The 12,968-nt window shown below is 44.2% G+C and overlaps 1 protein-coding gene and 1 long non-coding RNA gene across 2 annotated transcripts in view; one reads left to right on the top strand and one right to left on the bottom strand.

The window, feature by feature from the left end:
- Positions 1–1,309, top strand: part of RIOK2 (RIO kinase 2) — a 41,491-nt gene extending 40,182 nt beyond the window's left edge. Inside the window, exon 10 of the mRNA XM_075181312.1 lies at positions 1,047–1,309. Coding sequence (XP_075037413.1) covers positions 1,047–1,208 — 162 coding nt within the window. The 3' untranslated portion in view covers positions 1,209–1,309. The remainder of the gene's footprint in view (positions 1–1,046) is intronic.
- LOC142098504 (uncharacterized) overlaps positions 1–12,968 on the bottom strand; it is a 1,185,945-nt gene that overhangs the window by 698,914 nt on the left and 474,063 nt on the right. The gene's annotated exons all lie outside the window — the stretch shown is intronic.

Below are 12,968 nucleotides of genomic sequence, written 5' to 3'. Positions count from 1 at the left end.
GCTATGTTCTGAGAACATTATCAAGTGTAGGAGGTGAGACAATGTTCCAGATCTCACTGTTTACTGCTCCACACAAATCTCTCCCAGTTTGCCAAGCAACAAGAGTAACAGGGTTTATTGCAAAACAGGGCAAATTACAGAAAGACAATGTTCAATTCAGTTTTGAACTCCCTGCTGAAAACAAAAAAATGAAAATAGGCTAGAATTTTTTTTAAAATGGTAAATGTACTCCTTCCAGTGATTAATTAGTACTCTGTATTCTTGGATTCCTATTTAATAGGTGTAAGGGGAAAAAAATACATGTGCAAATAAGATATAAAGATAGTTATTATACATTCTGACTTGGAATATGGAAGATAGTGATGAGTTTTTACATGTTAACCTTGTCATTTATTTACTGCAAACTACTGAGCACTGTTAACTCACGGCATATAGATGTTTCAAAATGCCTATTGTGAATTCTAACTAAATAGTACATTGTTACCAGCGCCCACCCTCATTTAGCAATGCTGCACCATATCCTCTCCCTGCATTGAAAAGAGTGGAAAGTGGAGGTGTGAGCGTTGCTGTGTACATTTATAACGCAGACGCTGATTGCACAGAGTCACAGCTCCCTCCATCCAGTGCCTGTGTTAGAAATGAATACTGTACAGTGCTTTCTGGATTTCAGCTCCCAGAAGTTGTTGGACAGAAGACCTGGTGCAGCACTGATTGGGATTAATTCTCTTGCACAGTCTGGTCCCTGGCACAGGGCCACCTTGTTCTGCCAGTTGGGGGTCAGCGAGTGCTGATTAAAATGTACTATTTGGCTGGAAATATCGTTCCAAGCAACATTTTTCTCTTTTACTGACAAATCCAATAAAATGTGGGAACATTTCTTAACCAGTAAATGACATCACAAAAGAAAAAAAAAAATAATGAAAGAAATAAAGTCAATATACAGTTCGCTGAAATAAAACACAAATTAGTTGTCATTATAATGCTTGAAGTCGCTTATTGTATTAAGTGTGTGTGACCGCTCTGCTACTTCCCCCTCTGTCTTAAAGGAATTGGTGAAACAGAAGGTGAAGCGACAGCTAACGAAGCAGCAAAAATCTTCTATCAGAAGACGACTGCAAAAGGGAGAAGCGAACGTGTGCACCAAGCAGCGCAGAGACAATATGTACAACATCAAGTGGAGCGTAGACGCTGCCAGCTTCTGGGGATAGGCACCAGCAGCTGTTTTACGTATAGATGGGCAATTGCTCTGCTATGGAATATTGTTGTTTTTTTAACAATTCTAAGTAAAAAAATCTGAATTTTAATATTTTGTTGGTGTGTATGTGTGTGTGGTTTTTTTTTTCATATAGTAATATTTGTTATAGTACATTTTCTATAATAACAAAACGTGTCCACTGTAGTCCAATAAAATAAGCCTTAAGAAGAGCTAATTCAGTGAAAATTATTGCAGGTAAGTTGGGAATGTTCACGATTTGTGATGTTTATACATGAATGATGGTCAATCCTGTGCAATCGGTGGATGAATATAAATCCATAGCCTAGGCTTCCGTCTGTGATGGAACTATAAGTTCCAGCATGACGTGCCAGCATCTGAGTGAGTGATATTGATCTGGTGTAGCTTCTACTAGCCGGCACCCTCAGTTCCTCTTCACTTCTTGGTCACCTTGATTGTGGATGTCACTTATGAGTGAAGAGTATACATTACCTGACTTATGCGGATGGTAAATCTGGCCAATAGTAACTGCTTGTCCATGTATGGTGCTGGTTTCCTTCATGATGTCCGTATGCTTTTATTGTCGCTGAACTGGGCAAGTCAGTACTTTGGTTCAGATACCAACTAGAACTAGCACAAGGGTTAGACTAAATTCCTTCCTTCTTAGACGAGTACTAAGTGCTTTGCAACTCGCATCATGTGTAAAGATTTAGTTAACCAGAGGTATGCCGTGATAATGATGTACAGACAAAGAACAAGCAAATGCTTAGTCTATGGGAGGAGGGGGGAGGTGCTAGACAAACAAGTTTCTAGCATCCAGGACTGCTTAGTAGCACTTCTCATTGATAAATTATTGGTTTATACAATCAAAAGCCCCACTACCAGGCTATTATAAGCCCTAAGAAGGGAGTGACTAAAGGAGTCTGAATGGAGTCCATGGTAAATGACTGGCATGTGGCCTGTAGGTGTGTCCCCATGTTAGCTGACAGGCATGTGGCCTGTAGGTGTGTCCATGGTTGGTGAGCGGCATGTGGCCTGTAGGTGTGTCCATGGTAGGTGAGCGGCATGTGGCCTGTAGGTGTGTCCATGGTAGGTGAGCGTCATGTGACCTGTAGGTGTGTCCATGGTAGGTGAGCGGCATGTGGCCTGTAGGTGTGTCCATGGCAGGTGACAGGCGTGTGGCCTGTAGGTGTGTCTATGGTAGGTGACAGGCATGTGGCCTGTGGGTGTGTCAATGGGAGGTGACAGGCATGTGGCCTGTTGGTATGTCCATGTTTGCCATGCAGGTGACCTGTAGGTGTCCCGTCCAACTTATAGCCATGGGCCTTCGCATAGTCATAGTAAGACTTAGAGCTACATTGGAACTCAAATTTATTCACTACAATACAAAGAGTTGAAATGCCTATCTCTGTGTACCTTTAAGTGTGACAGCCATCAGTGATATTGCAATGGTGTATATGTTTAAGAGCCATCGATGGGAGGAGGAGGAGATGCTGCCAAAGCACTTGGCTAGGGGCCATTAGGTGGCATATTAGTAATTTTCTACATTTATAAGTCATAGCAACTTGTGTAATCTGAAGTCTGCAATCTAGTAAAATGACTTCATTGTGTTCTTAATATGGTCATATTGCTTCAAATATCAGGCAATTTTAAGTGCACCATTTTTACCTTTTAAAATCAGACACCTATGACATTTTATGTATTTGTGAATGGCTGCATACTATGAATTGTATTCACATAGTGCACTGTAATATACACTGTAGTGCAGAAGATAATAAATGTGTCATCCTGTAGCATTTTCTATTTCCTTGATACATCCCTGGAACAATTATGGAGCTCCTGAGGTTAGTAAGTGCCCAAGAACATAGCTACACTTTTTATACGTGTGCCAGAATTGTGCCCTAATCGCTCCTCCCCTATAGCAAACTGGCAACTCAATGCTGGGATCACCCTGTTATTTGAAACCTGCTCAAACCAATCCTCACATTGTTCCCTGGATAGATTGTAGCTCTCAGCTTTGGGCTATAGAGTTGCTACTGTAAAAATGACCAAACTGCATTGTGATCCAACTTCAGGTACTCAGGATATTGGAACCAAGGGAGGTGGCGGTAATTTGGGGGGTTAATTTTTAATTGGACAACCCTTCTATTAAGCCAGACATATGCCCCATTAATTAAGCTACCACTGTGTTCCATTAACTATGTTGTCACGGTACCCCCAATAATTGTGGCAGATCTGTTGACCAATCATTTTCTCAGCACTGACACTATTCATTTAGAAAGAAATTACTGCTGGGATACCTGGTGGCCCCACCGAGGCTGCCATCCCAATAAAAAGATGTCAGCACACATGCAGCTATGTCACGGCTGAAGTCGGCCAGTAATGCCACTGCAGCCCCCGCTCAGCAGTGAGTGAATGGGCACTTTGGGGGAAAGGTGGGCAGATCGGTGAGGGTGTGATATGCCCCTATAACTACAGGACACTTTGTGCCCTTCCCTGCCTTAGCTCAGCCCTACGTGAACCCACTGCACATAACGTGCAGACTTCATCCACACTTCTCTCGCTGTTTTAATTGGAAATGTAGTGTGGGAGGCAGGGGAGAGAGCAGGTTTTTCCCCTCATCCTTATTTTATGAAACAATATCATGGCAGGATGCCTAAATATAAACACACACACACACTCTCACACTCTTTGGCATTATACTTGTTGCTGGAAATGTCCTGGGACCGTAAACCTAAAATATAAAATTGTTTTTATAAAAGAGCTACTAGTAGTATTTACAAATATAGTTTACACTATATGTAAACATTTCAGCATCTTAGATGTGTGAAATAAAGATGTATTTGTGGAGGAAATATTTTTGCTATCACAGCAGACTTCCCATCACTAATCCCAATGAAGAACACTGCAGACAACCTCTTATTGAAATGGGTGATGGCAGAAAAGACATTTGCAGTGATCTGGATTGCACATGAAATTTTAAATTAAATTCTGTAAATGTATGGGAACTTTCACACACATATACGGGTCATTATTAGTAGCTGTTATATAAGGAAACTATTTTTTTATGTTTACTGGTCATTTAATATTCAAGTATTTAACTTTTATGTAACTTTCACAATTTACCATGTGTATTATATGGAATATCTGGTAGAAGTTAATTTTATCTTTTTATTTTTGTACTTCTTGAATCTGTTATGAAAATAACACCCTAATCCTATTTATAACCATTTGGTAGATATACTTTCTAGCTGAGTCTCTTTCCTGTACGTTCCTAATCTTCAGGGTTTGGCAATGGAGTCCTCTGTACCCCCATCCTCCAATGTTGCATCACAATCTCGGTATTATTCAGTTTGAACTGAGTACATTTGTACACATTTTAGAAAAATTGACGTCCACCCGTACACACGATAAGGCTATTTTGGTGCCTCAATCAACTTTAAAAAAATGTTCTCTGGGACAAACCATGTTACAATGCAAGGGGTACAAATTAGTTTATTATTAAATACTGGCTGTTTTTTCATCTAGCAAACAAATACTTGATAGCTTTATTTTTACACTGAAATTTAAAGATGATCTAGGACATGCCTTATCTCAACTATAAATCTGTTCCCACATTTTAAATTTACCTCCCCCTCCAATGCAACATGATGCAACATGGTTTTGCCCAGGTTCAAAATTACTCCTTTTTTATGCTTTTCTCTCTTTAATGACTCGGGCCCTACTGTCACGAGCCGCGGCGGTACTCACAGCCGCCGCGGCTCGCTTACTGTGCCCACTGGCGTCCCGGCCGTCACCTTGACGACGGGACGTCCCTTCCGGATCCTGGCCGACCATTGCCAAGGCAACGGTCGGCAGCTTTGTGTTCTGCGCTGTCCCGGCAGCGGAGGAAGCCGTGCGCGCATGCGCAGCAGTTCAACAACCTGTGGCTTGATTAAACAAGCCTTGCTCTAGTCTGTGGGTTAATTAATGTTTTGGTGCAATTAATCATGCAGGGGGCTGTGAGTGATTCAGAGCTAGGCTCTGATTGGTGGCCACTAGTATTTAAGGCAGTGAGGTCTGCAGCCTCACTGCCGGTTATAGCTTCTGTTACCAGTCTGCTGACCTGACCTGCTCTGCTCCTTGCTCCTGTCCTTGGATATTCTGTTGGATTGCCCGTGTATGACCCCTTGCCTGGATTTGGACCCTGCCTGTGTTTCTTGTGACCCGGACCTCTGGCGTGTTTACCGACCTTCCTGTTTGCTCGTGACCCTTGACCTCGGCTTATTAATTGGATTTGCTGTCTGCTGCCGGCCCTTGAACCTTGCCTGGACTTCACTTCGCTTGCCTGGTTCTCCCCAGCCGGTACACACTTCACGACCCTCTGTCAGTCTGCAGCCAAGTCTGTCCCCACCACCAGGGGCTCCAGTGAACACCTGACTTGCGGAGTAGACTCTGGGTTGTGCTGTAACTGGCCAGTACAGTCGTTCCGGAGACAAAGTTGGGATGGATGAAAGCGGAACCAAATCGTCTCCTTTTCAAGCTCTAGCGGGTCATGTTGAGACCCTATACCAAATGGTCCGGGGATTGTCCCAGCGTTTGTCCTCTCAAGAGGAGGACTCCCGGACTACATTAGTGAATTCCGGTTCCGTTGATGAACCCAATTTAAACCTGCCGAACCGGTTCTCCGGAAATAGAGCCTTGTTCCTGAACTTTAAAGAAAGCTGCAAACTCTACTTTCGGCTGAAACCTCGGTCTTCTGGTTCAGAACAGCAGAGAGTTGGAATTGTCATCTCCCTCCTGCAGGGTGACCCCCAGTCTTGGGCTTTCACCCTGCCGCAGTCTAGTCCTTTTTTGCAATCTTTGGAAGCTTTCTTTAACGCATTGGGTCTCCTCTACGATGACCCAGATAGAGTTGACTCCGCTGAGGCGTTCGGCAGAAGAATACTGCGCTGAATTCCGCAGATGGTCGCCTGACAGTGAGTGGAATGATCCAGCATTACGCAGCCAGTTTCACCTAGGACTGTGAGAGCAGATTAAAGATTCAATGGTGCAGTATCCTTCCCCCACCTCATTGGAATGCCTGATGCAACTCGCCATTAGAATTGACAGGAGGATCAAGGAGAGGAGGACAGAGAAAGAGACATCTTCCTTTTTGTCTGCATTTATTCCAGTTCCCATGGACCTTGAGAAGCCTATGCAGTCAGGGGCCTATCGCCTCTCTCCTGAGGAAAGAGACCAGAGGCGGTTACAAGGCTTATGTCTTTATTGTGGTAATAAAGGCCACTTTTCCTGCTCTTGTCCTCGCAAACCTGAAAAAGGAGCATATTTGGGGACGGTCCATTTGGGTCTGCAAGATGTGCCCCAAAAGAATGCTGTCCTGATTCCCGCACAAGTCACTTTCGGTGCCAGTTCCGTGGCCCTGTTGGCCTTCATTGATAGTGGAGCTACAGGCAATTTCCTCGACATCGGGTTTGCCTGCTCGGCGGGAATTCCGTCCGTGAAGCTCAATTCCACCATTACAATCTGTGGCTTAGATGGGAATCCATTGCCTGGAGGCAAGATTAATTGGGAGACTCTGCTACTGCAGTTGAAAATTGGAGCACTTCATTCAGAATCCCTAACCTTTCTCCTTATCGACTGCTCATCGGTTCCATTGGTCCTGGGCCATCCTTGGCTTTCTATTCATAACCCTGTTGTGGCTTGGGTGAAAGGAGAAATTGTCCAGTGGAGCTCTTATTGTACACAGTCTTGCTTGACTCTGCCTCTGCGAATGATTCAGTCTATTCCGGAGCAACTTCCCTTACAATATCAAGAGTTCCGGGATGTGTTCTCCAAAAAGGCTGCTGACACGTTACCACCTCACCGTGATTTTGACTGTGCCATCAAGCTTATTCCTGGTTCCAAGTTACCCAAGGGACGCTTGTACTCTCTCTCTGGTCCAGAGACCAAATCCATGCAGGATTATATCGATGAGAATTTGGAAAAGGGGTTCATCAGGCCATCAAAATCTCCAGTAGGAGCTGGGTGCTTTTTTGTATACAAAAAAGATGGGGGACTAAGACCCTGTATCGACTATAGAGGACTAAATCTCATCACAGTCAAGAACACCTATCCCCTTCCTCTCATCTCTGTATTGTTCGATCAACTAAGAGGTGCTACTGTCTTCACTAAAATCGACCTTCGTGGAGCCTATAATCCCTTCTGTATCAAAGAAGGAGATGAATGGAAGAAGGCGTTCAACACACATTCTGGCCATTATGAATATCTGGTCATACCGTTTGGTCTTAGCAACGCACCTGCAGTGTTCCAAGATTTAATTAACGAAGTTCTTCGTGAATTCCTTGACCACTTTGTGGTTGTCTATTTAGACAACATTCTCATATACTCTAAATCGTTACCTATGCATTGGGGTCACGTCAAACAAGTTCTTCAGAAACTACGAGAACACCACCTGTACGCCAAACTAGAAAAATGTGAGTTTGAGGTGCAGAAGGTATAATTCCTGGGATACGTAATCTCTTCTGAGGGGTTCTCCATGGATCCTACCAAGGTCCAAGCCATCCTGGATTGAGTGCAACCTAATAATCTCAAGGTGGTGCAGAGGTTTCTGGGCTTTGCCAATTATTATAGAAGGTTCATTCGTGGCTTTGCTGACATTGTGGCTCCTATTGTCACCCTGACTCGCAAAGGGATGGATCCTACTAATTGGTCGCCCCAAGCAGAAACTGCATTTGAAACCTTAAAAGAAGCTTTTGTATCTGCTCAGGTCCTTAGACACCCAGATCCCGAAGTACCTTTCGTTCTTGAAGTTGATGCCTCCGACGTCTGTGCTGGTGGCATTTTGTCTCAAAAGGACCCTCATACTCATCGCTTGCATCCGTGTGCCTACTTTTCCCGTAAGTTCTCTTCAGCAGAAGCCAACTTTGACGTGGGCAACCGGGAACTGTTGGCGATTAAATGGGCCTTTGAGGAGTGGCGACATTGGCTCGAAGGCGCTACACATCTGATTTCTGTTATAACGGATCACAAAAACCTACAATACATACAGTCGGCCAAACGCCTGAATCCCAGACAGGCCCGTTGGTCGCTATTCTTCACCTGTTTCAATTTCGTGATCACCTACCGACCAGGTTCTAAAAATGTCCGAGCAGATGCTCTGTCTAGAAGCTTCTTGGCACATCATGTTCCCGTTACAGATCCGGAGCCTATCATTCCCTCTTCCAGAGTCCATGCCGGGTTAACCCAAGACCTGAGCATCACAATTTAAAGGTTTCAAACATTAGCTCCTGATAATACGGTAGGATGCTTATTCGTCCCAGTTCACTTAAGGAAAGCAGTCCTTGCTGAAGCGCATGATAGTCAGACTGCTGGACATCATGGAATTTATAAAACATTGGAAATCCTCCCGCACTGTATGGTGGCTATCATTGTCTGCTGACGTCAAAAGTCATGTCCTATCTTGTGAGGTTTGTGCCAGGAATAAAATCCCCAGGACTCGTCCAGTAGGTCAGTTGGTCCCATTGGCCATTCCTGCAAAACTCTGGACACACTTGTCCATGGATTTTATAGTCTATCTGCCACCCTCTGTGGGACACAATACCATCTGGGTCGTGGTTGACCGGTTCAGCAAAATGTCACATTTTATACCGCTAACCAGGCTTCCTACCGCCCGAGATTTGGCCGTTCTCTTCATCCAACATATTTTCCGTCTCCATGGACTCCCTACTGATATCGTTTCCGATCGTGGTTCCCAATTCATAGCACAATTCTCGAAATCCTTCTGTTCCCTTCTCGGAATCAAGATTAATCTGTCATCTGCATATCACGCTCAGTCTAATGGGCAAACTGAAAGGGTTAACCAGTCATTAGAACAGTTCTTACAGTGTTATACTTCAGAATTTCATGACAACTGGTCCTCCTTGTTACCCTGGGCAGAGTTTGCCTACAATAACTCATCCCATTCATCTACTCAAACCTCTCCATTCTACTGAAATTTTGGTTTTCATCTTAGGTCCAATTCTCCATAATCACCTTAAATCTGCTGGTATCCCGGAGATTCGTTCCACAGCCGCTGATCTCAAGGTCATCTGGAAAAAAGTGCAATCCTCTTTAAGATGGGCCTCATTCTCTGCGAAAAAAAAATCGGATCGCCACCGTACCACCTACTCCTTCAAAGTGGGCCAGAAAGGTGTGGCTTTCTACAAAAAATATTAGGCTCAGACAGCCTTGCAGGAAGTTGGGCCCTAAGTTCATCAGTCTGTTTCTCATCATCAAGCAGGTTAATTCTGTAGCATTTAGGTTGAAAATTCCTGGGTCATTGAGAATTCCCAACACGTTCCATTGTTCCCTGCTCAAACCTGTACTTTACCCAAGTCAATCCCAGCTTCCAAGTCCATATGGACAAAGTCGGAACAGACCTAAAAAATGTGTTATTCAGAGGATTCTTGATTCTTAAAAGGTACAGGGTCAGGTGCACTTCCTGGTACAATGGAAGAATCGAGGTGTGGAAGAGCGGTCTTGGATTCCACGAAGACGGCTTCATGCTGCCAAACATTTAAAATAATTTTTCAAAAAATTCCCTGGGAAAACTGGGTATCAAGGGGGAGGTATTGTCACGAGCCGCGGCGGTACTCGCATCCGCCGCTGCTCGCTTACTGTGCCCACTGGTGTCCTGGCCGTCACCTTGACGACCGGGACGTCCCTTCCAGATCCTGGCCAACCGTTGCTAAGGCAATGGTCGGAAGCTTTGTGTTCTGCGCTGCGTCCCGGCAGCGGAGGAAGCCGGGTGCGCATGCGCAGCAGTTCAAAAACCTGTAGCTTGATTAAACAAGCCTTGCTCTAGTCTGTGGGCTAATTAATGTTTTGGTGCAATTAATCATGCAGGGGGCTGTGAGTGATTCAGAGCTAGGCTCTGATTGGTGGCGACTAGTATTTAAGGCAGTGAGGTCTGCAGCCTCACTGCCGGTTATAGCTTCTGTTAACAGTCTGCTGACCTGCTCTGCTCCTTTCCTTGGATATTCTGTTGGATTGTCCGTGTATGACCCCTTGCCTGGATTTGGACCCTGCCTGTGTTTCTTGTGACCCGGACCTCTGGCATGTTTACCGACCTTCCTGTTTGCTCGTGACCCTTGACCTCGGCTTATTAATTGGATTTGCTGTCTGCTGCCGGCCCTTGAACCTAGACTGGACTTCGCTTCGCTTGCCTGGGTTCTCCCCAGCCGGTACACACTTCCTGAACCTCTGTCAGTCTGCAGCCAAGTCTGTCCCCACCACCAGGGACTCCAGTGAACACCTGATTGGCGTAGTAGACCGGGTTGTGCTGTATCGGCTAGAGGGGTTCGCAACACCAACCAGACCTTTAGTATTGGGAAGTGGTGGAGAATGACCCTCTATACTTTGTATGGGAAAGTTCATTTCTAAGCACTTTTTAACCAATTTAAATGTAAACCATAACTGTACGAAAGTGATATTTGTACTAAATAGTCCAAATGTTCCCTCGGTCCCATGAGATAATTATTACATAAATTAGCATTGAGCAAGCAGTAGTGTAGATGAAAGGAGAAAGATGTAATTCTGGTGACAGTATGCTGGTTTTTGAAGTGACATTTTACTGTCTGCGCTATGCACATTTCCAGCTGGAAAATAGGTGCAGGATTATTTTAGAGTCCGTTCCCCAAAGTGAAATATGCATTTGTACCTATGTAGGTGTCAGACAGACAAATAAGCACATTTTGGGCAAAATTATGTGTGTTTTTTTTCCATTTTATAAATAAGATTTTGTGGAGCAGAGAGTACACTTGGGGGAAGACTTAGAGATAAGACAGGTGTTGTAAGGTTTTAGGCTGGGAACATACTGAGGCGCTTTTGTTCAATAATCGGGCAAATCAGGAAAGTCGGGTTAGTGTGTATAGTGAGACGGTGGTCTAAAGTTGTGCCGATTGTCGGCTCATTTGGTTGGTCGAACTGTTTAATATTTTGTGACCAGTCGACCTAACGATCATGTAGTGTGTATAATTTTCCAATTTCCACGACCAAGTGCCGATAGTTCCTCGAGCTGCGACTCCTTTGGGGGTGAGTGTGTTAATTCCTGATGCCTGTACCAGTCCCACGTGGTCTGGTGTCCGCACAACACTCATTTTGTAATTAGGCACTTCTAGCGGTAAAGCAGTAGCAGGTGTCTATTGCATTAATGCGTATAGCATATGTCTGCCATTTTAATTAGAAACCTTTGTCAGTGTACTGTTATAAAAAAAACAATGTTTCATTTATATCTGTATTGCTTATGTCTGCCTCCTTAATTATAACTATGTGTCACTTTATTGTACACTCAGCACACATTAATAAAAGGCAAAATATGTGTATTACATTTGTATGCCTGCATAATTATATACATTTTTGTATATAACACGTTTTTGTGTTTCCTATAGATGCGTATTTTATATGTGTCTGGTTCCATATTAGTGCAACTGGGTAAATGGTAATGCACCTTGCCAGAGCCGCCAAGGGGGGTACAAATTGCCCAGGCCCTCACAGCTGACATTTGTCTTTTTTATAAAACAAAAAATGTTTTTATATTTTTTTTTTTTTTTTTTTTTTAATTAATATTTTTTGTGCAGCGTGTCGAGGTTGGCTCCGTCCCTTTTGTTGGTGGAGGGAGCTCGGTATTTAAAAAACAAAAAGAAAACAAATACGTGATCGCGGAGTCAGCGTCCTTCCTTCCTCTCTGTTTCGTTCGCTTTGAATTTCCTCGCCCAACATTCAGTGAGGAGCGACGCAGAGAGGATCAAGACAGAAGAATGAAGACAGAAGAGAAAAGAGAAGAGATGAAAGAAGCTAATAAAAGGTAAGTAAAGGAACGGAGAGACAAGAGGAGGAAAACAGCACCAAGTGATAAAGAAGGGGGAGGGGAAGAGAGAGGCATAGTGATGGGGAAGAGGGGGGGAGCAGCATGGCACAGTGATGAAGAAAAAGGTGAGGGGAGGCAGCATGGCACAGTGATGAAGGAGAGGGGGGGAGGCATAGTGATGAAGGAGAGGGGGAGCAAGGAACAAAGTGATGAAGGGGGGGGAAGCAGCATGAGGGGGCACAGTAATGTGTGCGTGATGGCACAGGGGACGTGTGGTAATGCGTGTGCGTGATGGCACAGGGAACGTGTGGTAATGCATGCTTGATGGCACAGGGGCCTTGTGGTAATGTGTGTGTGTGCGTGATGGCACAGGGGGCTTGTGGTAATGTGTGCATGCGTGATGGCACAGGTCTCTATTAAATGTGACTATGAATTATTTAATGGCAGTGATGGTTGCGTGAAATAGGTATATTTATGAAATGTAAATACTATTAATTTATTGCTGGGGCTGTTTGGAGGGAGGAAAATAGGTTTATTTAATAAATGGGAATACTATTATTTTAATGTTGGGGCTGAACGAAGGCCTAATTATTGCTCGTGGGTGCTATTGATTTAACGCCGGGGCTAGTTGTAGTTTTCTAAATGTACCCATTTTTTTTTCCCAAATAGGGCACCCAACATTCCAGGACCCAGACAAGCCGCAACTAAAGAAAGCAGCAGCCACAGGTGGTGAAAGTGACAAAAATAGGTAGGAGAGAGCAGGAGAATCTGTGAAATGTTGTGATTCTATTGTGACAATCCCAAATTTTGGTGAGTGTTCTGCCCAATGTAAGGGGCAGGCCAAGACTGTGAACTTTTTATTTACACACTGCATTCTTTCTATACTGCACTGTGGTGCTAGATGTCCTGAAAGTCAGGAGTGCTGGG

Source organism: Mixophyes fleayi, chromosome 1 (assembly GCF_038048845.1).
Source record: "Mixophyes fleayi isolate aMixFle1 chromosome 1, aMixFle1.hap1, whole genome shotgun sequence".
In the NCBI taxonomy this organism is placed as follows: Eukaryota; Metazoa; Chordata; class Amphibia; order Anura; family Limnodynastidae; genus Mixophyes; species Mixophyes fleayi.
This window is presented reverse-complemented; position numbering and strand designations above follow the sequence as displayed.